The sequence below is a fragment of the Hirundo rustica genome, chromosome 9 (assembly GCF_015227805.2).
Source record: "Hirundo rustica isolate bHirRus1 chromosome 9, bHirRus1.pri.v3, whole genome shotgun sequence".
Lineage (NCBI taxonomy): Eukaryota > Metazoa > Chordata > Aves > Passeriformes > Hirundinidae > Hirundo > Hirundo rustica.
In genome coordinates, this window is record NC_053458.1 from 19444095 (window position 1) to 19471846 (window position 27752).

The 27752-nt window shown below is 38.5% G+C and overlaps 1 protein-coding gene across 1 annotated transcript in view; it reads right to left on the minus strand.

Annotated features, from left to right (window-relative positions):
* OLFM3 (olfactomedin 3) overlaps positions 1-24014 on the minus strand; it is a 55323-nt gene extending 31309 nt beyond the window's left edge. The window contains exon 1 of the mRNA XM_040073520.2: positions 23725-24014. Coding sequence (XP_039929454.1) covers positions 23725-23793 — 69 coding nt within the window. The 5' untranslated portion in view covers positions 23794-24014. The remainder of the gene's footprint in view (positions 1-23724) is intronic.
* Between the last annotated feature and the right edge of the window lie 3738 nt (positions 24015-27752).

A 27752-nucleotide genomic window follows, 5' to 3' on the forward strand; every position in this document is an offset into this window, starting at 1 on the left:
ATGGGTAATGCTGGTGAAGTTTTACATAAGCTTTTAGATCTAATTAATAAAAAAGGGCCAAGATTTTGATTAATGAAGGCATTTACATAACCTTCAAGATTTGATATTAATTTTACAGGGAGATCTAACTAACTTATTAGCAAATGACAGAAATTTAATAAAATAGTTCTACTAAATATTATAATTAGTTTCTGCAGCTTGGCTAGCAGTGCTACAGAAAGTAGAGCTATTTGTTCAAGGGCAAAAAATAACTTCGGACACACCACTTGTGCTGGTGCTCCTGAAAGTGTTTTCAATCCAAAAATATAATTTTAAAAACAGGCACAAACTCATATCAAGGACCAGAAAACAGGAAAAGGAAATTTCAATCAAAGCCACTGTACAGTTCAGACTATAAAGTTCTTGCCTTTATTTTATAGCACTCTTATAAGCCCCTGACCAAGCAAAAATTCTGCTCTGAGTTTTTTGTCTTGCATTAGTGTATTCCTAGTCAAGATTCCCATCTCCTGCTTCTAAAACATCACCAAGACATTAAACAATAACAGTAAAAGCTACAACCATGAAACTGGGAAAAAAAAATCTTAGTCAATTTGTCAGAGTGCTTGTGGTGTTACGGCAATTAAATAGCAATAAAAAAGCACTAAGACCCATAACTGTTAGCTTTGACATCATTTTAGATTTATAACTAGGATAAAATTATTTAAAATCTATATAAAAAGAGACGGTTTGACAGAAATAGGAAGATGCTGAAGATAATATTGTGGAACTCAGAAGTAGGAAACTGAAGAAACTGCATTTCCCACATACTTCTTTTTTATTGATGTTTTGCTTTTGATGGACTAACAAATTATTGCTTATTTGTTTTCTTATGAATACAACAGAGACAATCTGTCACAAATAAGGAGAAAAGTGACTCCAGATGGAATCTTCCTCAGCCAGTGATTTGGGAAAATATTTGTCTACTTTGGGACCAGATGGAATGCCATAGGGCTATTTGCAAGAATTAGTTTTTGGTTGGGTTTGTGGTTTGTTTTGTTTTTTTTTTTTTGTCACATATAATGAAGGAAAAACAAGGAGAAAATACATTCTCTAGTATGAAAACACGGCTGCTGCAGGGAAACACCTCCTGTGTGTGTTCCCACTTCCTGTAAACTCACTCCCTTGTGGTCAAGGGGAAGGCAGGCAGTGACATTAATGCAGGATTTTAGCAGGGGACCATCAGGAATAACAGGAAAACTTGCCTAATAAACAAGCAGTAGCAGCCAGTTTAAAAGACACTGGCTTTTTCAGTAGAAATAAACCCCAAGAAACCAAGCATTAGTTTGTTGCAGCTTCTCATCTACTTTAGACTGCTTACGAAACAGACGTCTGCAGATCTTCTCTCTGATGCAAGGGATGACAACTTTAGCCTGAGAACTATTAAGAATACTTTCCCAAATTAGCCTTGTTGGAAGATCTTTTTGTTTTACTACCACACACGTTTTACAGATAATACAAGTAATTTCCTGAAGGGCACTTCTACAAAAACCCAACTTGAATTTATACCACATCTTCCTGGAAGGATTTAAGGGGAGTTTTAAAATAAAGCGCTATGTTTTAGCTCTGGAGTAACTTAATTACATGACAGTCACTCTGGAGACAGTTTTTGCTCATTATAGTCAAAATCAGTTTAAAGGCTGAGCGTGACTTGCATTATTTTTGCATTATTTACACCAGAACTCTATCACAATCCTCATGGTTTGGATAGACTACCTTTGCTCACATAGCTAAACTCTGCTCTGGACTGTGAGATTTTTGATACATTGTTCAGTGAACTCAAGATACAGAGAAGTTCATGAGTTAAAGGGAAACTCAGTAGATAAAGTTTGTGAGGTGCCCATTTTTCATCCATAGTACGAATTATAAAAATATTCTGATGAATTTAAAATATTAAATTTATCATTAGGTATTTTAATATATCACAGCTATAGAGAAAATGTTTTGGAAAGCTTGACTTTAATCAGTTATTAATAGGTGAAAGATAAGTCCTTAGGTTGTAAATTACTTTGATCCTCAGAAACTTGTCAATCAAGTAATTTCACATAAATTCAATGGTTTATTAGAAGAAGAATGGATATTTTTGCCTAAGCAACAAATTCGTTTTCAAAAGGTTTAGAATAAATATCAGCTTAGGCACTTGATTTCTTTTGAAAAATTCATAGAGATCTGAAATACATTTATTTTGTTGTTTGACAAGTTACTTGTACCCACAGTCTATGGGAATGCTCCAGTGCCTGGAAAGCAGGCTATAAAAACACACCTAAACAGGGACATTCAAGTAATCTTGTTTTATCCTGAATTCAGGTTTTGCTGCTGACTTTCATGTTTGTTTATTGTTAAGTTACATGTCTGAGATATACAGAAGCTGTTTGCAGCTCTTGTGTATTTTTGATTTATAAGAATTCCTGGTTATGGTTTCTTAAGCCATATAAATTGCTGATTTTTCCCTTAGCAAACCATTTTTTCTATCTGTTGATTAAGGAAATTATATAAATTTCTAAAAATTTTATGGCTCATATGCATACGAGAACCTAGAACATTCCCTTAATGTGTATTAGTTTTCTGTGCCACAGTTTGCTTTCTGGGATTAGAACAATTGAGTTCAGATGAGATCACAGGTATGCATCTCTTTACAGAAGAACTCTGGCTCCAGATTTTCCATCCACCCTTGCAGGGTCAAAGACTCTCCTAGGAACCGGAGCTTGAAGGTACCTGTATTAGGTAACAGAGGTATCAGACTGTAAACTCAGCTTTGCTAAATCCTACCGTAAGCCTTCCTAGTTTGGACTTTCCTCTTTGCTCCTTGAGGGTATAATAAATTACCTATAAATAAATTTTGGACAGTGCACTATGTGTAGACCAGATAAGAAAACACAAATTAGCATCTCAATCAGTGTTCCTTGAAGATTTTAATTTCTGCTATGGATTCCTAGATGTACAGGAAATGTCACAGCTATAAATCCCTTGAGCTGATCAGCAGTCTCAGAGACAGAATATACTGGATTTGGAAACACTTCTTTTGAAATGTAACAAGACCAGGTAACACACCAGAGCAAGAAGGCAGAGTGGAGGAGATAAAACCCCTGGTTTACAAGGCAGATGAGGCTTCAGCTTTTACCTCAGTAGCACTGTGCTCTAGAGATAAAGCTGGAAAGCCAAGGTCGAATGTATAATGCAAATACTATCTAGATACAAACATTATTTATTGTTTTTACTCTTTCTCTTCGCACTTCGAGTCTTGGATGAATTAGTGTTTAATTCGGAAGACACTGTTACTGCATTAAACAGTACAGGAGTGAAGGTTGGGAATCAGTAGGTGCAAGAGATTCAGAGAAAAAAAGGTAAAATATCTTGCTTTGACTCAAAAGTAAGGTATCAGAAGTCAGATACGTTAAGCAGGAAGTCTCCAGTGCAGCTTGTTTGGCAGTCAAAAGAATGGTATTATAATAGCTTTTTAGTGGACTGGACATAACCAGTTTCCCCAAAGACCAATCTGGCTTAGCAGCGCATACTTTCTAACTTCATATTCTAATATTTACTTCACAAGATGCCTCATTTCTCCTTATGTAATGAATTGGAAACAACATTGTTCCAGAGCACAAAGTGCAAGTGCTGCTCCATTAGATAAAAGAATTCTCAAGGAACTTTACAAATAATAAAACAGAGAAAACTGGCCCTACTGTCTGCATGTGAAAAACTTGCCTCTAAAAAAAAAAATCATGCTTCTAGACATGATAATCAAATATTATTTATCTCTAAGACAATCTGAGGAAAATAGTGTGGCTGATATGGCAATACAGATCCTTTAAAAATGCAACACAAAGTGAAAGGGCTGACAGTTGGGAACATCAGTATCTTGGTAAAGAAGAGCCTCCTAAAAAAGAACGTGATTTATCAGATGTTGAAGGACTGATTTTTTTTCCAAATGACTTAATGCTGTTACTTATGCCAAAGGCATAAGAACTGCACCATAGCTGTAACATGCTGTTTTATGCATTCTGAATGTAACCATCAGGATAAAAGCCTTTCAGCGTTCTATACGGACAGTTACGTGTCTGCACAAAGTCATTCTTCAGTAATTATGACGAATTTAAGGCAATTCACAGTCCATATTCATATTGTAATTTCAGCCTTCTGGGTTGGCAAACGGTTGTCTGGAATCTATTGTAAGAGAGGGAAAAGGAAAAAAAATATTTCACATGCTAATATAAGATTAAAGAAGAAAGCAGAGAAGAAGAATACAAATAAAAATAACAGATTAAACTGAGCAAGATAATATTCTTTATTCCTCATTCTACCTGACCCTTTCTTAAGACTCTTCCTCAGCCTAGTATGGTTGGTCTTACTGGGTAAGACCCCTGCAGCCTGCTAAAGAAAACTGCTGCAGCTGAAAACAGAGCTCTTTCACAGAGAGAGCAGGAAGTGTAACAGTGAAGGCTCACAAAAATCAAGAAACAGGAGCTTTCTGATTTGTTTTGGGATACTAGTTGTCCTGCAGTGGCTGAGAAGGGATGTCTGAGCGTGAAGAGCTCTCTGCATTACATGACTCTCTTGCTCACTGCCTTCCTGGACTTCTGCGGCACTTGTTGACACCACAGGCTCTGGGTTATGCTGCAATAAGCAGGGACTCCTGGCAACACCAAGGCTGCATGGCAAGTGATTTATGGCTATGTCAGTCTTTCTCTGGTGTTTTTACTGGATACATGTCAGAGGGTTCTAAAGGGCAAACCAGTAATCTTTAGGAAAATGCAGCAGAAATGCCAGGCTCTAGTACTGAGATACAAATTTACGGGAAAAGGACTGGGGTGTTATCATATCTCCGGAGTTCCTTATCAGTAGTGAAGGAGTGTGCAAATATCACTAAAACTCTTGTGTACAGTGGTGCTTTTTGACGGTTTTTATTCAATGCATGGAAGAATCACCCTACCCTGGACTTAGTTTTACTGAAGCACAAGGGAGTGTAAATATGAATAAAAATTTTACGGCTCAGTGAAACATCTGTTATTCTAATCAACAACTGGAGAGAATTTTCTGTATGAATTGATTATTTAATCCCTGAAATTAGAAGGGAAAATTTCACCTTATGGAACCTTACTGATTGTTATTTCAGCACTTATTTTTGCTTACTAATAATACAGATTCATGGATACCCTATAACTAAAGGAATATGTGTAAGACTCTAAACGTGGGTTCTGCCTCTGCTCTTGAAGTAATTACCAGTTACTCTTTGAAAAGACCACTTCTATTTGAGGAACCTGTACTGCAGCTTTTAAAAGAGTTTTATAAAATATAATATGAATTCATAAAACTGTGTCATCTTTTCCATCAATTAGTACGTTGCTACTTGCAATGTCACATGGCCAAGTATCATTGACTTCACAGATATCTGTGTTTTAGAGGGTTTCTCAAACAGGAGACTGAGATAAACCTTTCCAGGCAAGTCTGTCCTGTGCTGTGCTAAAGAGGGCAGCAACACCACCACCTCCTGAACCCAGACCTTGCACAGTGCTGAAGGAGGGAGGCTCAGGTTGTTTAAATACAAGCAGCATCCTGTTGGTTGAAATAGGAGGGCTCCAAGAAACTTTCCTAGGAAACCAGGGTAAAGTCCCTTCTTCGGATCACATTTTTAAAAGCCACAATGTAAGTTATCATCTTTTGTAACTGAGACAACACTAACAAAGGAGTTAATGAACTGAAAGCAATATAAAGCCTAAAGGGGAACATAAGGAATGCCAGATATCTTTAGAATAACATTCTTGAACTACAGGCTGCATATAATTTGTGACATTTGATCAAGCACTAACGTGATCAACTGTTTTCCTTTCTTTTCCATAGCACAGTATTTAGATCTGCTCAATCACACCTGCACATTCCATCCACCAGCTCCACACGTAGTTAGGAGGAGTGAAAACTCCGTAATGCTCAGACAATTAATTCACTGATTTTGAAGACTTAAGAGCAAAAGGGAGGAACTGCATGGCCTGAAGTCTTACGTTGAGACAAATGTATTCATTTCACTTTTGAGAAAAAGTTTTTATGACATTATCTGTCAGCATAAAACACTCATATTTTGGCTGTATTTCTAGGATGATGCAGGGCTAGGAGTTTATGATGCAAGTATGTTAAATTGTTCTGTTTTAGAGGAATGGATTAAAGACATTTTGAAGCTTCCGTTTCTAGTTTATTTTCTATGATTCAGTGAGTGTTCTGATGAAGGTAGGGAGCACAAGATTTTTTTCTGGGTGGAGGAAGTGAATTGGGAAGGAGAAAAATTTCTGAAGTTCATAAGAGACTTTTTTGGTTTTCATTTGAGATTAAAGTGGGGGGATAGGATCCCTCAAAATACCATTAAAATGAGCAATGTTTTTAGAGGGCAGCAGAGTGACAAAAAAATGAGCTCTTCTGAGCTGACAAGAAACTATTGATTAGGCTCTGGTCCACTAAAGCAGTCAAACAGAACAACGGTGGGATCTTAGCATAGATAAGGTAGCTGTGCCTCCCAGCTGTGACTCCTTAAACCAGTAGTTTAAGTGTGGAATCTTTTTAAAGACACTATTTCATTTAAATCTTTTGTGTCTGTATGTGAGCTCAGACAACAAAGTGAGGAAAAGGCATAATGAAGGTTAATGGAGCTCTCTGGGTTCATGCAACTCACTTGAATTAGAAATAATTTACTAAGAGGAGGCTCACCAAAATCAAATCTAAAAATACTTCAAGCAGAGTTCATAACAGACTAAATATCACTTCCAGACAGCTGCAATGTAATTTTGCCAAAATGAGATAAAATAAATGCCAAGTAAGTGTCAGAGTGAACAAAGGAAGGGTCCCTCCCGTGTCCCTTTACGAATACTTTTTCTTCCACATTATTCCTTTTGTAAATGGGGAAGGAATAAGAATGGAAAGAACAAGAAACATTAAAAACCAGTCTTTCCCTCCTCTCATTCATACAGGAGTATATACTCCTGAAATCTCATAATCTGAAGTCAAACACAAACTCTCTTATTTTGGTAAGCACTTGGAAGCATTATGAACTCAACATCCTATTGTGAGATCAGCTGTGTGACTGCTGAGGAAGAATGAGTCCTGCTCTTTTGTTCTTCCCACAGGGAGCTATAGAGAATTTCAGAATAGGGAGGAATACAAAAACAATTCTCTTCCCAAGATAATATGCCATTGCAAATGAGGCAGTGTGACAAGAATAGTAAATACTTTCTTTTATTAATAGCAATAATTAACATCTTTGGGATTAAAGGGGGAAACCTTTCTTTCTTTGTGCTGTTCATATAATAGTAAACCAATCTAATGATCAATGAGAATTGTATCCCCAGGGCATAATTTGGAAGTAGATGACCTATATAGTTTATAAAGGCTTTCTTTACAATTTTATAAAGAGAGAAAGAATGTCTCACTTCATCTGGAAATGAGTTGTACTCTACATGCTAGAAAAGCTTGAAGGTTTTGGAACACAATTTTCATTAAGGACAAAGGATCAACTTGTGTCACTTGGCAAATATTCCTATTGCATTTTCATCTTTTCAGGTTCATTCGGTAAAGCGTAGAGTAGTACTACAGGGAGGGTTTCCTGATAGGCACTCTGTGGAAACTCCATGGAGGGGAAAGCTGTCCCAGCAGTGCAGTTAATCAGCCAGCTCCTAAATGCCACAGGAGCTTCTCAGAGGGACTCCATAAAACTCCTCCATAAGGATTAATCTTAGGTTATCCAAGTTTGGGTTCTTTGGCAAACCAAATTTGAATTCACAGGAAGTATTTAAGTCTGGAACAAGTCTGACTGAATTATTTTCCATTTCATTGTGTTTCAAATTTCTCCTTAATTTCTCTTTGATAATAATAATAATAATAATACTGATTTTAATTTACACAGAGAATTTAAGGACGTCATAATATTTTAATGTGTTTAGTCCAGCCTAGCAACAAAGAGAAATTCTAAAATCCTGTTACTTTCCATGTGATATGAAGAATAAGTGTTCTTGTCACTGATTTGAAGCTACAGTTAAATTGCTAAAACCCTGGCGTGACAGCAAGGGAGGTAGAATTGGAAGTGACCTCTATTGATTGTAATTGAAGACATTGGTGGTGAAATCTAGCCCGTGAGGTGCAGATTTTGTATAATTAAAATATAACTTGTGTACAAAGAAGTAGCACATTTATAGTCTATTTCACAATATATGGAAAATATAAATGCATGTGTGAGACAAGATCACATAAATGCACGTTGTTTCTAGAGTACAATAAATACTAAACACTAGGTTACAACATATTCTCTCATCGTTACACATGGTAAAGGTAATAATCATATATTAATAATGTGAAGCAGCTGTTATGCAGAGCTAAATCCCTAAATTCTTACTCAGACAGGACAAGGATTAAGAATTTTGTTCTGTATTGCCTCTTTACTAAACTAATTACTTGGTTACAAGTGTGCATGGTAAAAGAAATTATCTATCACTGTGCCCAGAAAGAATGGAACCATTCTCTTTTTCACACTCTGTTATTGCACTGTTCTCAAATTAGTCCCTGAAAACTGAGCTGAAAAAAAACCCCCAGAAGTGTGAATTCAAACTACCATATCTGTGCTTTGTAGATATCCAGTCCTGGTAGCAAAAAATGAGCAAAATCCTTACCAAATAAAAACGATGTTTAATTGCATAAATATTTCTGTGCATGAAGTGCATCTCTGAGTGTACTTTAGGGTGGTTGCTAGTGATGACTCTAAGCATTAAATCTCACTGTTTTATGCAAGTGTATCTGTCTTCTCAAAAATTATAGAGGCACATTGTGTCTTCTGATATCTAGGACTAACCCTGAAGTGATTGTCTTCAGTATGGTACCTACTTTATACCACTAAGGGTGTCACAATTTCATTCTCTGGAAATTGCTTTTGCTCATTGGCTCACCGGACAATTAGAATGGAGACACTCAGGGTTATTTTCTTCTCTTTCCAAACATAAAAATCAACTATTGTTTAGGGCGGAAAAAAGTCTTTATATGTGCCAAATCAATTCAGAGTAATCTGTAATAATGGATGTGTTTTCTGGAGCGTGTTGGTTTATTTGAATATTAAGGTTTTACCAAAATGAAATATTTACGGAGTTTTATTTAGCTAAGGATGAACAGGGAGTAAATAGCAGCATGACTTTCTTTGTTAAAAAGGTTTCAAGGAGAGGAGAAAAGGCAATTAAGAATTCCCCTACACAGAAAACAGACCTCTTTTCAGCACTAGAATGAGTCCTCACTCAGCTGGACTTCTCTGAGAACCCCTGGTGACAAAAATGATGCAAAAAATGTCTTGTTATTTCAGCTTAGGATTCCTTTAGTGAGGAGGCGGGAAGGAAGGAAATGGTGGCAAGGATATTAAATAACGATGGCCAGATTTTGCCTTTTGTTTTAACTTTGTAGTGCCGTGCTGATGTCAGGCCCAGGCACAGCCAGTAACTACGGCTTGAGGATTGCAGGATCGCTCTACACTCAGTAACACCACAAAATTACAACTTGGAATTTAGCTGGGGTCAGATCCTCAACTGGTATGACTTGTTTGACTTCAGACAGCGCTCGGGGTGCAGCATCTCAATTATAAACAGAGACCAGAGATAAGGCCTCAAGTCAATCCTCAGCCTTTGCCACCGTTTCCCTGCTGCAGTGCAGATATTGTTTGCCACTACACTGGTCCTTGTGCAGAAACACTGGCCTAGGGGTCCTAACACGTTTTAATTGTACCTCAGACACATTCTCTTTCTAGCTATAGAATAAGAAAATAGATTGTCTTGAGATTGTGCTATACAAATCCCTTGTAAATCCCGTAAAAACAGTTGTGTTGTTTGCTCTGCTTACTCTTTCTCATATGGAAGATTTTTTAAATTTCTTCTGCAGTAATGTATGATATCCTCAAAAGACAAAACTCTGGACAGAAACAGAACAGGATAGCTTAGCAGTTCCCAGAAACACAGTAGAAGATAGTACAGTTAAAGCAATTTCACACACTGAATCCATTCATAATTGCATATTATGCAGGTCTCCCAAACAGCAGCAGTGGTATGTGCTAGGCTCTATCTCACTCTTCTCAGAAGTGTTGAGAGCCCCACTGCCTAGTTAAAAATAGACTGCACTGTATGCTCAATAATAAGGCTAAGCAGAGTATTTGATCTAAACAATTTAACAAAATCAGCTTTCTCTTTTACTAGAAGCAGTCTACAAAGAGTGCTATTTTCAACAATATTTCTATAAATAATTCCTAGTGCACAGCTATTTTATGAATAATTCACAGATCTGAATGCTAAAATTTGAACAACTTTGGAATGATAAGCCATAAATATACTGGCATTTCTTAAGTGAGTACACAAAATTTGTTATCTTACACAAATGCAAGTACAAATGATAAATGTGTATTCAAAATTATAGTATTCACCTAACATTCTGCTTCGTCATTAATTCTGCTTGATAGGAAAGTAGTACAAACAATTTTTAACCTACGTTTGTTTAAAAATCAGAATAACTATTTGTGGAAGGTTTTACTTCTATTTTCTTTCCTATCTACTGAGGGAAGTGTGTTAGGAAATCTAAATATTGAATAATTTGCTTTTTCATCCTCATTTTCTTCATAGGCATCTTGCACTGATGTGCTTGTCCACAATAATCTTCTGTCCAGTCTTTGATGGGCACAGGCCTGCAGACCCAGCCAAAGGTGTGGTATTCTAACTCACAACTGATGGATAGGCAGAGGGAGGTATAACCATAGGGCTTTCTTCAGGTACTCAGCAGTGTGTTTTTTAATGAAATATATCTCAGTCCCAATCTACTTGGCTACTGTTAGGCTTATTTTTATTAATAGGTCAGTGCCTTTATGAAAGAAAAATAGTCTTCAGGTATTAGCAAGTTTTTTCAGATATTTCCATTTTCAGTATTTCCAGGCTGTTCCCAGTAGAATTATTTATTTTAACCTCACATTGTATCATTTGGATTTCTTTTTATCTTCTCTTTCTAAGCCTATTCTTTCAATTTTTCAGAGTACCTAGTACATTTTTCACAACATGTGCATTATTTAGCTTATTACTTTCATCCTTCTTTTCATCACAAGCTCTCAGTTTCACAGCCTGTTCATTTGAGATAGATTATACATTTTTTCCTGTAAGGCTCATATCTTGTGTGTTTTTATAAAGTACGTATTGTTCCAAACGACACAATTCAATTTTGGTGCCATGTGACAACAGAAGTTGTCTCAAGGGACACAGTGCAGGTGGTCTTGCATATAGTTTTGAGTTGGATTTAGAGGTCACTTTTCAGTCAGCAGTGGCATAGCCTGCATCTACAGCCAGGCATTTAAGGGTTTGTTCTGAATTCCCCACAACCTCCAGTGTTATCTTTGGTCGTTCAGCCAGTTACTCTTCAAGGAAGTTGATCTCCAAGTAGAGTCTTGTAATGAACAGATACCATGGCACTCACTTATACTGTGGAATCAGCCTTGTCACTTTGTCAGGCAAGAATTCCCTCAGCATCAGTGTCTGTGGGTCTGAGCCCACTAGTCCTAATGAAAACAGAAGTGCAAAGCCCTACTGACTGGAAATGGGGAGGACACGCTCTGTTTGGTGTGAAGATGTCCCTAACAGGATGTTGCCAATTTTAAAATGTTCTGAATTCAAAGTGTTCAATGGAAAATGCAGAGACTCTGAAATAATATGACTGATCTCCAAATGTGACTCGTCTGACTGGATATTATTTTTAAAAAAAAATTTAAAAACCAAGTAGATTATTAGAAATATTTCTTTACCTAATGCTTAAGTTAATGGTGGTAGGTGGGCTGATCATTAGTTCCCCCATGTTACAGTCAATACTTTGTTCAAACAGACTTCTGTTTGTCCCAAAACAATAAATATATTAAAAATGGTTCCTTGAGGCTGTGGCAGGTTCTTTACCCTCCCTGCCTCCACTTGGAGGCACTGTAATTAAGGTGATACTAATTGGAATAACTGATCCAGAATTTGAATATATGCCCTTGGAAGGATAGCTAAAAGTCTTTCCAGTCCAATAAACAAGTTACTAGATTTGTCTGTTACGTACTTTTAAGTAAAATCAAACATATATGAGGCATGAACCACAACCATGTGAATTGTTGAAAGTCTGGGTTATTTCTGCTAGGTAAACAGTGCATTTGGCTTGACACGCTCTTCTTTGTAGCTCAGAGGAATTAATTTCAATTATTATTAAAGAAAATAGAAATACCAAAATCTAGCATATGAAATAACATAGAAGGAATCTATCAAAATTTAGCAAAACTCTAAATCTCTCAAAGACAAAAAGTATCAAAAAGATTCCTGGAAAAAGAAGCTATCCTCTAAAGACAGCTGAATGGCAAACACAAATCCCTAGCTGTTAGGGGGATCTCTAAGGGACATGTCTAGTCAGAAAGCATTCCAAGATTGCAAACAAGAAGTGTGTGGGTACAGAATAACAATCAGCATTTTGGAGCGAGAAGAAAGGAGAAGCCTAAGGACCTTGGTATTAAATTAGCTAATGATAGCAGATTTTTTGCAGAGGAAGCAGAAATACTAGAAGAGAAAAATATCCCATTTATTAGTTTCATAAAATATGCCTCAATTTGGGAAACTAATGTTGATATGATACAGTAAGTTATTAGAAATGTAAGAAATTTATGACAATGGATAAACAAAGAGTGATAGTTCAACTCAACAGTATTTGCCTAAAAGAATAGTTTCTGAAGGTAGGGACCCAGAGGGACTAGAAAGTGAAAAGGTAACATTGGTGATTCTTAAGTATTAGAGGCTACTAAAACCAGAAAAATCACAAAATACAAATAACATATATACCCAAGACTGCTAATGAGAACAGGAATGTGAGTGTTGGATGATGTCTAATTGTATGTGGTTTGGGAAAATTCTGAAGGAGAAAAGATGCAACCTGGTGTCTATTTAACAGAAGAACTGGGTAGTTAGGGCTTACCAGGCATATTTTTCAGTATCATTCTTACCATCCATTTAGAAAGTGATTTGGGGAACCACATGAGAAAATCTGAACTGTTTTCAGGGTCTGAACAAGGGTCATGTCCCTTGTACAGACACGGACCCACTGGCCTAATCAGTCCTAACTTTATTTAATTTCTGTGCTATTTCTAAGTGGGATAGAATTATTAGCAACAGCAATTAATTTTATTCCTGAAAACATTTGTGAATGTAATATGAATTCCAATAGCATCTGGGTAAGTTTTTCTTCTGTATAAACACTAGTGGTGACTTTAGCCATTAGTGTAGCATGAGCACTTGACAAATTTAGAACTGGGCAAATTTGAATACCTCAACTACTACAAATATTGCAGTATTTGTGAAAACCCCCTTTTCTTAATTTTCTCAAAAAATTAAAATTTGAGGCTGTCCTAGGGTGACTTTGTGATGCTTGTATCCCCAGCTTACTGTTCTGTTTATGCTGGATATTAAGTTCTGCACCTTTCAGACTGGTTCTGGGAGTGAAAGGGAGAGAAGAAGTGCACAGTTTGTTTTCAGAACCTGCACTCACTGCCCCGCATTCCTTCTCACGGACTGTGTTGTCTGCAGCATGGACAGCAGGAGAGAGCTCTCCTCTGCTTTTAGGTAGTTTTTAGCTAGCTGTGGCAGAGAAGTTCCCCAGACTGTGCTTTTCTTTTTCTTGGAACTGATGGGGCCGGCTCTGGACTGAAAATCCAGATACACTCCAGGAGCTCACACCTGTGGCCCACCCGGGCCTGGGATGTGGAATTTTCCAGAGCAGGAGGAGCTGATGAGAGACTGAGCGAGCCGAGCTACACCCCACGACAAGGACTGTCTGAATTTAGCATCTCTTCAGAACAGCGAGAGGTTCCATTGTTTAATATTATTCATTTTTAATGCTTGTGAATACTTCACTTAATAAATAAACAGTTTTTTTCCACTTTTCTCCAAGGAAATCTTTTCCTGAACCAGCTGGGTTGAATCTGCTTTCTAGAGGGACCCCTTTGGAAGTTTCCTCTCAAATTTGCCCTAAACCAGGACAGAGGCTCTCCATATTGTCTGATGGCTTCTTCTACACTGGCCATATCAGAGACATCAGGAAACCTGATGTCATTCTGTCTTCTTTTGGTTTTGAAATCTCCAAAGGAAGAATGTTCACTTCTCATTCAGGCTGGAAGAAACTTAAACGGAGCCAACACAGTCCTTCTCCTTGGGCATAATATCCACAGGATAACTTCATTGTCTAGTCTGACAAGTAGAGAACAGATGTGCCTGTACATCCCTCCACACACAGATGATGCTGAAGGAGGTGGAAGAACAGGTGAGTGGCATTTGTGGCCATCCTCATGTGCTGCTCTCTGAAGCTCAGACTGGGAGGAGGAAGAGGGGGAAAGATAGCACTGACTGAAGTATAAGTAAAGGTGTTCTGGGGACAAGAAACTACTCCTCTGCCTGCTCTAAAATTCCACAGTCTCATCTGTGGAGGTGCTCACAAAACCAAGTTATTGCTCCATAAAATACTTTTAATGATGACTGAGTGTTTTAGTCAATACAGTTTTTCTTCGGAGCGCTTTAAATGAGAGAGACCTTATCTCTAAAAAAGATAAACACCATGGTCTAAATAAATGGGGCATTCTGAGAACACTGATTCAGTAAATATTTCCATTCAAATTTTTCTTTAGATGCATGCTCTTTTTCACTGACAAATAAGAGGGGAACATATATATATATATATGTGTGTGTGTGTGTGTGTGTGTGTCTGTAGGCTAAAGTTGTATTTTGCCATGTTAAAGAAAGGACAGAACATTGCTGGTGTTGTGAGATCTCACAAAATGATAACAGCAACATCCACTCCGGATAAGGATATCAGCAACCATTTAAAGCAGGGTACCATATGTAAATGCAAGGCCAGTACCCAGAACTTTGGATGCACTTATTTTGCTCTATCATCATGGTGAAGATATTCTCTGACTTGAACTTGAGCAGCAGACGTATGTAGCTTTACAAGAAAGCAAGTCCAGAGGGCAAAGATTAGCAAAAAACAACTACAGCCCAGAAAACTTCTTGAGGCTTCTTGAATTGTGCTGGACAGAGTGCTGATAAAAGCAAGACATATGGAAAGGAAACAAGGTAGAAATACATATTTATATCATCTGCTAATATGGAAGTATTTATTTTAGCAGTGTCTGCAGAACTGGTATAACAGAAGGTCATTAAAAATTATTTTTATAAACTTTCTCTTGAAAATAATCAGAATGCAAATCAGCTATTTAAACTTGTATGAGCCACAGCTGACAGATTTTTTTGATGTCGTAAGTGAACCTCTTGCATCAAAGCATGCAGGATTACGTGGTGCATATGTAACTTCAGGGGTTTTAAATGAAAATTCAGTAGAAGCGTAAAGACATAGCCACTCCTACTATTTACATGCCCTCCTCCCTTAGAAGAACTTGTTTTACATCTTTGCATATACTTCCAGCGTATTTTTCAGGGCCAGGAGACTTCTGTCATACTGAAAACTCAAAGTTTTTTGTGACATCGTATGGAGTATAGCTTCCAGTTTACTCATTTGCCTTTCCAGCTACATTTTTGCATATCTAGCTTAATTGCACATTACAGTATGTACATACTGTTGAGCTTGCTGAATAGTGAAGTCTTTATTATTTTAACGTCAACATATTAATCACAAAGAAAAACAAGAGCATTTGTGAAATTTTTGTTGGAGACTGAGGAGGTATCTAGAAGTCAGTAAATTCCTGCCTGTTATGTGGCAGACAGAGGTGGCAGTAGGATTAGCCTCTAGGTTAAAGAGTCAGAAGTGAACTTGAGGCTTTAAAAAGTTAGAAATGCGAGAAACCATCCTCTGTGCTTGTGGCTAAAGCTGTTTCTCATGGACGATTGTTAACATGTATGTTTTTAGTGTTTTGATAATTGTGCATGTATTTAGAGACATGACAGAAAACAGGTCAGTGGCAATCTTTGTATTTAGGCTACTCTGCCTGACTTGCATATCTATATTCTTTATGCAGGTTCCCAGAAACACCTGTGATGATAGCAAATAATACTGATCTAAGATCTCATTATAAATGCAAACCTGTCATACGCTTGGTTTCAGGACTGGATCTATGCTTTTTGTACCATCATCTATTCTGTGTACTGTTGGTTACTCAGTACAATAGTTTGTTACAGCTACATTGCCTTCTACATATTTTCTTGGGAAAAACATCCCAATACCATATATTGAAAATGCACAGTCTTATTATAAGAAGGCAGGATAGTTCAAATAATATGTAGGAGGTTATACAAAAATAATACAAAAAAAATAATTGTAGTGGAGAGGCTGAGACTGAACAATCACAATTAATATGAGTAAGCAAGGGTGTGACAGGTTTGTTTTTATGAGATCAATAATATTTGCTGTCATCACAAGTATTAATGTATTCTAAATGCAGTTCATATTTGCAGAAACCTGATTTTAAATCTGAAGTCCAAGCTCAAATAGCACTTACAATTCCATACGTGAAAAACCATTTATGTCCTTAGTTGTCTCCTTAAAAGGGACACACTGAAACACAGTTTGAAGTATAAGCCCCTAGCTGTGGTTCTAAGGAAGGAAGTCCATAAAAATCTCTATACACTATTTTTTAATAACATGTCCCAATAATTAAAGAATAATATTCACCATGTTATGAATGGCACTTAATAAGAGAGTTCACTCAGTTCTCAGTCAGAATGGAGTTAGTTTTTTCCAATTGTTCTGGTTGCCCCCTTATGGGTTACCTTACAGCTTGAGGAGGGTGCAAACACTATTTCCTAAAACCATAGCAGTGAAGAGGGCTACTTGTTCTCAGAATTTGCTTAGGCTGTTGCTATGCTGACTGATATATGCTTTTTAGTGAAACAAGTAAACAGAATCATTAAATCACAGTTCCAACGATTTGTTTGGTTAGAAGGCAGTGCAGCAGACAGATGACTGTTCTTCAGGGGAATGCAGGATGAAAAACATTGCATTTGTGTTATCTGGGGCTGCTTTAGGTTAGTTACTTAAGTGATTTAAAAGTCTGAAAAAGGCTTAGAAGAGGTCAGAATATTAAAGTTTCTTTAATTCCTCCTGAGGAAAAAAAATGCTTTAAATAAAGAAGACTGCATATTTTATGAGTAATTACATAAAATGTTTTTCTTTCTTGTGAAAAGATATAGCTGCAGAAGGAGGTCGGTAGGAATTCACAAAATGCCATATCCATAGGCCTGGCTTTTGGCTATACTTTTGGCTATACTTTTGGCTATAACTCAAATTCCAATTTAAGTTTGTTTACTAACTTATTAAAAATATATCTGGTTGTTTCTTTAGCTTTTCTGATGTGCAAACCTCTGTCATGAAGTTGAAGGCAGCAGGGCATAGTATGAAAGCAAAGTATTCCACCATGAAGCTTTCAGTATGCAAATTATTCAGTATGTACACTCCTATGTCCATTGATACAGTTACTTCTCAATGTCAGCTGCTGTATCACCAATATTTCATGCTCTGTTTCCTTCCCTGGGCAGGCACACGTTTTGTGGTGTATTCAGTTAATTGGTATGAATTGGCCCTGTTGTCAGAAAAAGCAGTTATTAGGAAACCATCCTTAGAAGCAAGCCAGGAAAGATGAAGACTAGAGATCATCTAGTTTTAGACAACACATGCCTAACTAGACAAACAGTACTAACTTTTTTTATCTGATATATCAGTTATTTTCCTATCTATTAAAAAAAAAAAAAACTTTTAGTCCTATTCCAAACAGGATGGAGTAGAGATAAAATAATCTATACAGGGAGCCTTGTTATTTTGAATTTTGGTGTATCTTTAAGACAGAAATATAAATTTTTCAATTCCAAATAAAACCAAATCTAGACTTTAAAGGCCCTTATCGTCAGGAGTTAAAGACAATAAAAACAGTAATGTTTTTGAAACAGTTTCAAGTGTTGTAGTAAATAATACTGCTGATAGAAGGTCAGTTTTCTCTGAGTCGTTAAGGAAAAAACTGGAAGCTGCAGTCCATGCTTAGAGTGAAATGTCACTGAATCCTGGAAGTAATGCTGTCACATAAGTCGTGTCCCAGATAAATTCCAAAGTACTTTTCAGAATAATACGTACTGCTGTTGTATTTCTGGTTCGTACTAACTTAGAGCACTAAAAGCTCTGCTGGCTAGGTTCTCAGGTGGAATGATTAATGTGGATAGAACCATGTGCTTGGGTCATATATCTTGGTTTAAAAACATGTGAATAGTAGATCTGGTCTGGAATTCTGGGTAAATACAAGAATTTCAGAAATTCTGAAAATAGGGTTACCTTTTCGCTGTTTCTGAATTCTCACTCATTAAAAGAATTCTGTACTCCAACCCCGGCACAGAAAGTCCTTGCTTTCTCTAGGCTTGCTCCTAGACAAGAAATCTACTGCCCTGGGGAATGAAGCAGTAGGATAGATTGCTGTTCTTATGAAAGATGGTCCTTGTGAGGACTTGTCCCACACTCCTGCTGCAAAGATTTACAGAACGCCTTTGAATTCTCCCTGGCTTTCAGTCAAGATTCTCTAAAAATGCCTAAGTGATGTCCTGAACCATTTTTGTCATGCTGCAGTTTTAAAAAAATGGGATTTCAGTGCCGCAAATAGATTGGGCCCTCTCTGAAGACTCCCTGCTCACTTCTTAATAGGTCCCTTATGAATTTCACATATTTGAACTTGCAATTTTAACACAACTGTGTTAAATCTGCAGCCAACTGGAAACACCATATTTAGAGCTGATGTTGTTTTAATAGCTTCAGTACTACATTTCTTCTTCCTGACGGTTGCATTCTCTGCTTCAGTGTTTTCTTCTTTGCAGACCTAGTAAATTGGTTCTGTTTCACTTGGCCAAACAGAAGAAAGGTGGAAGCTTGGTTACCCAAAGGCAATATGCCTCTACTGGAAAAATAATTGTTTCCTGTGAGGATATGTCTGTCTGTGTATATATACACATATACAACTATTTCTGACATTTTGTATAACATATATAATTGGTTTTGAGTGCATTCAAATGAGCAGAAGTCAAACTAGCCATGAGCAACAGAGGAATCAAATCAGTTTTTAACCAGAGGGGGAAAAAAAAAAAAACAACAACAAAAAACCCCACCTCTTCCCATAGCACTAATAGTTTTAAAAAGCCTTTAAAGACTACATGATATCTGATAGCAACAGGGGAATTAGCACTCAGGCAGATGTCACTCACGTGTGCTTTTGCATATTCTCTTCCAATATTTTAATATACATTACTTAAAATGATGTAGTGAATACCTTTCTGTTATTTTATGTAATGTAATAGTGGATGTATGTCATTGAGTGTAGATAAAGTGGAAATACATGAAGCATCCTTTTTTCCCAGGACTGAAAGGTTGATTACTGCAGGAAGATAAGAAGTGTTAACTACAATCTTAGGTCTTAACATATTGACTGAAGTTACTAGAGTGAGAGTAAAATATCTGGAATGACACCTGGGAGAGAGCTCAGGGCATATTGACAGTATTATTGACATATTATTGACAGTAAATGGATGTTCTTCAATGGCTGTCGAGTCATGTTCCTCAGAAAGGGGAGAGCACACAACAAGTGAGATTTGACCACAGTCAGCAATTAATGATTTAGAGCATTCTTAAACCTTGGAAGTTAAATAATTATGAATGATTTTCATATTGACTAACTACTAATACTGTAAACAAAGTAAATTAATTTCCAAGTAGGTAACAAGATTTAATTTAGCAGTGTATTGTACTCCTGTGAATCATATTTTCAGTAAAATAGTTTACTGTGGTAACCCTTTGCTGACATACTATTCTTATAAATTCTTGCAATAGGGATAAATTAATTTGCATTGCTAATCAGCACTAAAGCAGTGCACTCTTCCTACTGACAAGTTATTGAAATTTGGGAAAAAGAAAGATTTTAGTGGCTATTTGTATAGCCTGATTATGTGTGAAAATCACAGGTTTTTAAAACAGCCATTCCAAAGATGCAAAGTTGAAGCATTCAAAAGCAGATGACTGATTTCAAACCAGCTTTTTGTTTCATAATGTTAATATTCCCAACCATCCTATTATCCCATGCAATGAATATAAATCACAGTCCCTTTCTGTTACTGTCCTTAATAATAATGCACTTTGTTTCTGTCTGGGATTGTACTTGGCAGTCATTTTCTGAAATATTTTTTTGCAAAATTCAAACAATGCAAAATAAATAGATGTAGGATATAAAGCCATTATAAAATTTGAAGGCCTAAAGGTCATTAACTGCACTGAAACACGAACATTTTTATCTGATCTATTTAGATTTACAAAATTAAACTTACAAAATGCCATCTAGACTTCCAAAAATGCTGAGCTTGATTTCTATGTGGAGCAACTTTATCACACTAGAAAATGCTTACTTGGTTACACCACTGTGATCATCAAATGATGGTCAGCAAAGCAACCCTTAGAAAAGGAGTCCACTTTACATACTGTGAAGGGCATTACAGAAAACCCCAGATGGAGAAAAGCAGCACAGAGATGCCATCTAGCAGTAACTCTTAGAAATTTCCTAATACTGGATACTTCCTTCTTTCAAGGTACTGCACTTATGAGTAGGAGAAAGGAAGATTTTTCTTTCCAAATCCCTTCACTGTAGCTGGCTTTCTGCTGAATGTCTAGCCACCCTGTTGGAAATAAATCTTTAATGAAATATATTTTCATGGATATTTTTTAAAAAAAATCCTATGTAAATACAGATAAAAATAGAATAAAGTCAACAAATATAGCATTTAATAATTATCTTAAATTGAAATTCAGTAATAAGCACTGTGTTAAAATTTATCATTAGTGAGCTGCCTTCCAGTTGTTAAAGGATAATTTCTACAGTTGATCAATATTTTATATCAAGTTTAAAAGAAAGAATTCAAGAGCATGGGCAATAAATTACTATGGTTGAAATAAAATCCTAATATTTCAGAGATTGAGGAATAAACTATATATAAATTTTTGTTACATGTTTTACCATAAGATGGCGATACTTAAACACTTTACTATCAGTAAATAACTGAGTAAGTTGAACACAACCTCTCTGTCATAATAAGAGTGCCTGAAGGCAGCAGTCTTGACTCAGTGATAGCCTGGTACTAAATTAAAGATTTTTTTTAACTCCCCGAGGCATTATTTTAAAATAGTTGATCGATAAAATAAATTATTACCTGAAAATTATGCAGGACATGACTAGAAATGTGTTGTGTATACCGTAAATATCTGTTGTGATCCATAAGCTCTCCATAAGCTAAATAGTTTGTGACTGTCAAGGGCACACAGAAAGTTGTCTTGCTAGGCATGAGCATACTGCACAATTCTTTCTGGAAAAGAAAGAATTTACCATTCCCTTGTTTCCTACAATTAGGTTCATATCACAGTTTTGCTTCCTAACCTGCAGGGCAGAAAATTATTATTCTATTTCAATTTAGCATGAATCAAGATATAAATAATTGAGCACTAGTTTTGGAAGTGCGTTCAGTCAGAACTTGTACTTTTTTGCTAGAAAAATGCTGTTAAAATTTTTACATATATAATTTCCACAGAAATATGAAATATATTGTTCATAGTCAACAAAATTAAATTACTGTTTGCTATGTGGCACCTTCCTGTGTTTAATGTGGTGTAGGATCCACTTGATCTCCCTTTTTTTATTTTATGAAAACCCAATTAGCTCTGATAAAAAACAGATTTCTAATTTTATATGTAATCTTAAGGGCTTTCGAGCTTTTTTATTTCTGACCCTTGACAAAGTCAAAAGAGCCTGGAAAAAACATCTGAATATCTCTGAAAATGTCACACAGAGTGAAAAATAAAAGGGCATTTTCATGCCCTCTGCAAAGCATGCCACAGCAAAAAGGGCTAGAAGCAAAGTTTCCAAAGTTCATTTGTGCCATTTCATTCCAGTGTCTCATCCTGTTTTTCAGGGCTGGATGGTGACAGAGACAGAAAATGGAACATGATTTTTCCCACTGTCATTTTGGGGTCTGAACTAAAAAGAATTGTTCTGCCAGCTCTGTTTGTTTCATTAGTGATTTTACTATTCTGTGGACAGAGAATGATAGAAATTTGCTTTTCTTGCTTTTATGCAGTCTCTTTAGTAGATCTTGCTAAGTGCAATGGAAGACAGAGAAATAAAGAAAACAAGTGTGTGGAAACCTGTAGTTATTATGAGACCATGTGCTGCTATTCACACAGATATGAAACTCCTGTGCGTGCATTGCCAGATGAGTCTCCTTACAGGCACAGCAATACCTGATACTTCCAAATAAGCTCTTATTTAATAGAACTGATATAACTAATTTCTTAGGTAATGTTATTAATCCTCTATCACCTCCTGCTTTTTTAAGTTGTCACTATATTTTACTGATTGAAAAGCAGTCAGAATACTGCAGCCATAAATCAGATTTCCAGTAAAATGCTTGTTAGATTCTGTTTTTGTTTTTAAAGAGGACTATCCCTTCCATCCTGTTGGACATTCAGTACACATTTGTATATGTACAGATTAATATCTTTATTTTAAATGAAAAATCTGCCATAAGAGTTGAGTGTTGCCTCACATTGTCTGGCACCTAACTGGTATCAATAATATGACACTCACACCATGCAATATAAATTGTGGCAACATGGTATGGAGTGCTGCTGGTAATGGACTGCAATACTATAGCAATGTTTTCTCTTGTCATGTTTTTATCATGCTCAGTTACAAGACTGTATGCCACAAGAAAACCCGACAAGTGAGACAAGTTCCACATCTATAAAATACAGCTCTACAGACATCTGCAGACCTGGGGGCTTTCAGTCATTACCGCTTGCAAGGGGTAGAGTGCAGTTCCGGTTTTCTAAATGACTTAATCTGAAATCTCCTTTACCACCCAGGCTGCATGGCTAAAACCTATTGTTTACTTTTATCATTATTTGTTATCATATCAATTGTTACTTATTGTAAACCTGTCGTTTACTTTTATCGTTACTTCAGTTTCAGCTGCCATCTCTTGGCGACTTGAACGCGTTTGTAAATTACAGAACTGCAGCAGCCCGGAGCGTGGCTATAGTACTAAATGCAGTGTCTTCACGTGACGCCTCCAGTTTCACTCTAAACAAATTTATTTCCAGTCGGAGGCTGCCGATCCCTGCTTCCAGCGCCTCGCTGCTTCCCCCGAACTGGTGCAGTCACCCAGCGCTATAAATGCCTCCTTGCCTGGAGCGGGGTGGATCGCCGCTGGTTCGCGCTGGACAGCGACCGGCCTTGGACAGCTACCGGGCACGGCGGCCCCGTCCCTCTGCGGCGGACGCAGCTCAGCTCCTGCGAGCCAGGGCTGCTGCCGGGGGCCGTGGGCAGCTGCGGGGCTCGGGGGTGCCCTGCCCTGCGCTCCCGGGCCCAGGGCCCCGCTGCTCGGCATCTGCACCCCGCTGACGGCGGGCACCGCGCCCCCCGCCCGGGCCGCCACGCCGGGAAGCGGGGCCAGCCGCTCCCGACGCGAGCTCTCCTCTCCCTCCCGGCCGCTCGGGCAGACAAGGACGCGCACCCGCCTCTCCCCGGAGCCATCCGGCGCATCGCCCGCTACCGCATACGCCGTGTGCGGCCAGGCTCCGCCGCTGAGAACCTGCCGCCCGGCCGGCTCCTACCTTGGAGGGATCGAGGCCGGCCAGCAAGGACAGAAGCAGGAGGTTGAGGATGCCGGCTGGCGCCCGCATCCTGATCCCGGGGCTGCCTCTCCGCGCCGCTCCTCTCGGTCATTCACTCCGCTCGCGCCGCAACGACCCCGCCGGCAGCCGCGCTCTCTGCCCGCCCGCCGGAGCCCGAGTGGAGGCGGCAGCGGCAGCCGCCCGGGGGACGCTCATTCCGCGGGCAGCCTCGGCGCGGGGAGGGCGGGCGAGGACGGCGCTGCCCGAGCCGGCGGAGCGGCTCCACGGCCCCGTCCCACCCCGCCCCTCCCCTCCCCCCGGCCAGCCCACCGCAAAAGTTTGGGCCCGGGAGACGGCGGAGCCGGCGCGGCTGGACGGGTGCGGAGCGGGCGGCGGATATGACATCAGCGCCGGCGGGGGGCGCGCGGGCGGGGGGCGCGGGGGCTCCGGGCAGCGGCCGCGGGCTGAGGGGAGGCGTGGCCGGGCCGCTGGGGGGCGCGGTGCCCCCCGTGAGGGGCGGTCCCACCGGGCCCGCCCCCGGCCGGGGGTCAGCGCTGGGCGCCGCGCCCGGGTTATCGCCCGAGCCCGCAGCCGGCTGCGGTTTATCGCCCCCGGCAGTGACCGGCGGAGGCCCGCTCCTCTGTGGAGCGCAGATGTAGGCGGGGAGGAGCCGCTCTCCCGAAAGGAGCGCCTGGCACCATGGCAAGGGTGGGTTGATGTGGGGAGCTGCGGGTATAGGCTTTTCCTCAGGAATCCCTTTCGCATCACGGTCTAGAAAATTAAGTCCGGGCTTGACTGAGCTCTGGTGAGGGTAAAGCCACCTATACTTACCAGCTGGCCATGGGCAGCAGGGGACCAATGTGTCTCCTCTGGTTTGGTCTGTGAGCTGAGGTGGGAAAGCCTGTGCAGGTGCAGGCAGGTGGAAGTCATTTGCTGAGAGGAACCCTTGTAAGCCTTCCCAAGGGCGATCAGGAGTTTCCTTTTCCCTGCATCAGCCAACATCATTGCAGTCAAGACAGCGCTGCTTTGCCAGCCAGGGCTCTGGCGTGGCTGCTGTGCGCCCATGCAGGTCAGTTTCACAGGACAGGCGCCGATGGGAGTTGTCTTCCTCAGGGATGTGCGTTCAGCACAGCTGGGCATGGCCCAAGTGTAAATAGCAGCGCTATCCTGTTAACATGGGCAAAGAATCTTAAGAATCGTAATGGTTCAATTATTTTCCCTTAGAGGACTCAAACTCAAGATCTGTGGTTGGAGTAATCTTATTTACGACACCATAAATGTGGTTTTCAGCTTTGTGTGGTGAAAATATATTAGCTTTATAGTTGGTAATTTTTTTTTTTTTTTTTTTTTTTTTTTTTTTTTTTTTTTTAGGTGCTATATAATCTTAGCTAAGGGAAAAGTGGGCTGAAAAGATCCTTAAAAAAGCAAAACTTAAGTGTTAAAATACCAAACTCCAGACAAAACAAAACCTCAAGCTTTGGAGGCTGTTAGGTTGAGTGTGAACAGAATGTGATTTTTTAACTATGTGAAAGTCTACAAGATTGGTGTTTGCCTTCAGGAGCTAAGGGCACTGCTGAAAGAAAAATGGAGTTTAGTGCTTACAGGCTATCTGAAAAGATTGCATATCCTTGGCATAGTGCTCCCAGATAAAAAATGCTGACTTTTCCAGTGTTTTATTACATTTTTGAATTGCTTCTAGGATTACAATAACTAGATTTTATTTTGTGAGTGAATTGAAATTTATGTTTTATGCCAAGATGTCTTAGACACCCCCTTTTCATCAGCAGTATCTTTTACAAAGATAAAGTCTTTCATTTCCTTGGAAGGTAGGTCTACAGATTATATTTCCTTATGGCATGGAAAGGAAATCATGAATGAGCGTTCATTGACATTCCCGGGTCAACAATGGAAAGAGACTCCCCTCTGATATAGCTGCTTTTGAATTGCCTTCTACAAGGAAAATATAAAAGAAAGGAGGATTTTTTTTTTTTTTTTTTTACCCTCCTGTGCAAAGTAGGTAAAAGCTCTATTTTCTCAGCTCTAAAAAATATAAAAGGGGATGGCCACATATATTCATAGGAATTCAATATAAAATAATGGTACCAATGCACTGAAAACCTCAGGTTGTCCAAAGGACAGTGAATGGTGCTTTCAGCAGAAACAATTTCATATGAAAAAACCTAGATTCAAAGTTGTGAAGGCAAGATTGAAGGTATTTAAATCTTCTAGGGCACCTCAGTGGTTAGTTCTCTTTTTTTCCTAGCTTTACTTTTCTCGTGCTTTTCTCCCCTTCTTTTTTTCTTAATCTATCATAGATAAAGTTGGCAAAGCAGAAGAACTCTTAAATTAATTATAGAATGCAAACTTTTTATGGAGCTTCAGTGATGCAGTATGTGTTTCTACTTCCTGATGCTGCTTGGAATATCTGTCTTTGAAATCGGTAAGATGTTGAAGAGTAAAGTTAAAATTAAGAAAACCAGCGATTCCCCTAAAAACAAGCCTTCAGAACTCGACCTTCTCAGGTACCTTTATGTGTTGCAAGCTAATAATTTGTTTGATGTATGAAAAGGTACCTAAAAACATGTTTCAAAAGGATAGCATAAAATGACCCAGTTCTTTTCTGCTTGATTTTAATAATCCGTGCGGAAGAAAATGAAAATATGTAGTAGACTTATTCCTCCACTCTCTAGCAACCTGACAAGTAATTATTTTTTTTGCCAGAAAAGACTGTCTGAAGACTGGTGAGAATCATTAGCAATTAGTACCTGAAAGAATTCTGTTTGTTAAAGTTTGTCTGAAAAATTAAACAAAATTCAAGTTCTCATGAGAAATTTTCATTTTTGCTATGTGCCCTGATACCTGATTCTGAAGATCTCTCTCTAGCAAAGCTTTTAATCATCCTTAAAAACCTATGAAATTCTGTGTCAATTACATTTCTTCTCGAGGTCTTTGTATGGAGACTGACTGCTGCAGTCCGTGTGAAATACGTGGTTGTGAGAGAAAAGAAAAGAGATCCCAAAAGCTTTCCTGCAGGCACCAAGGGGCAGAGTATTAGCAGAACGGAGGCACGCTGTGAATGCAGCTTGTCTAGATGGGGAAGGGTGTTCTCAGTGTGTGCCTAAAGTTACAGCAACTTTTCTTCACACCATATTGCAGGATGTGTTGCTGGCAGTTGGAGTAAGACACAGACTTGTTCACTTGGGTGCATAGGATGCGAAGTTGGTAAATTGCCTGTAGGTACCAAATTAGACGTAAATAAATAAGTCTGAAGTTCTGCAATCTGAGTTTGGCAGCTCAAAAGTGGTGATGGGAGTTATGAAAAAGGATACTGTGCATGTGCATCTCTGGAAAGGCAATCTTTGTTTGTAGCAGGTAACATCTGAAAACTTTTGAATTGCAGTGCTAACAAATATTTTTTTCAAGCAGGAAAATTCTTCTTTAAAATGGTCTAATACCTAATACGTCATGAGTGTTGGATTTTCTACTAAATTAAGAAGGTGGTCTGGATTTTGAATTTTTGGCATTCTCCAGTGACAATTAAAAGTTTAGGGAATTGGAAAGAAGGGTTGAATACTGACCCTTGTTGATGTTAACTGCTCTGAAATGTCCTTGAAGGGGACAAATTTGTTCACTACATAAAAGATTTTGATGTCTCAAGGAAGCTGAAGAGAGAAAAAGGTACAAACAAAATTAAGCTATCAATGGTACAGAAGCCAAAATTTTGACACACTATATTTGTTCACATGTGTAAAGAACATGACGGAAACAGAACACCTGAAGTCCTTTAAAATCAGATTATTATAAAAATTAGTAAAAAATTAGTTTAATTTAGCCAGTGAAGAGAACTTGGATGTTAAATAAAATATAAAATTATTGCACGTGTGGGATAAAATTCACCGTGGGACTACGTTAAATGATTAAATTTGCTAATATTTGAATAGTTTTTACTATCAGGTTGAAGAACAATTGGTAATTATCAGTCATATTAGCAGAGTAATTTTTGGAATTTGTCAATACTATGACCTTGC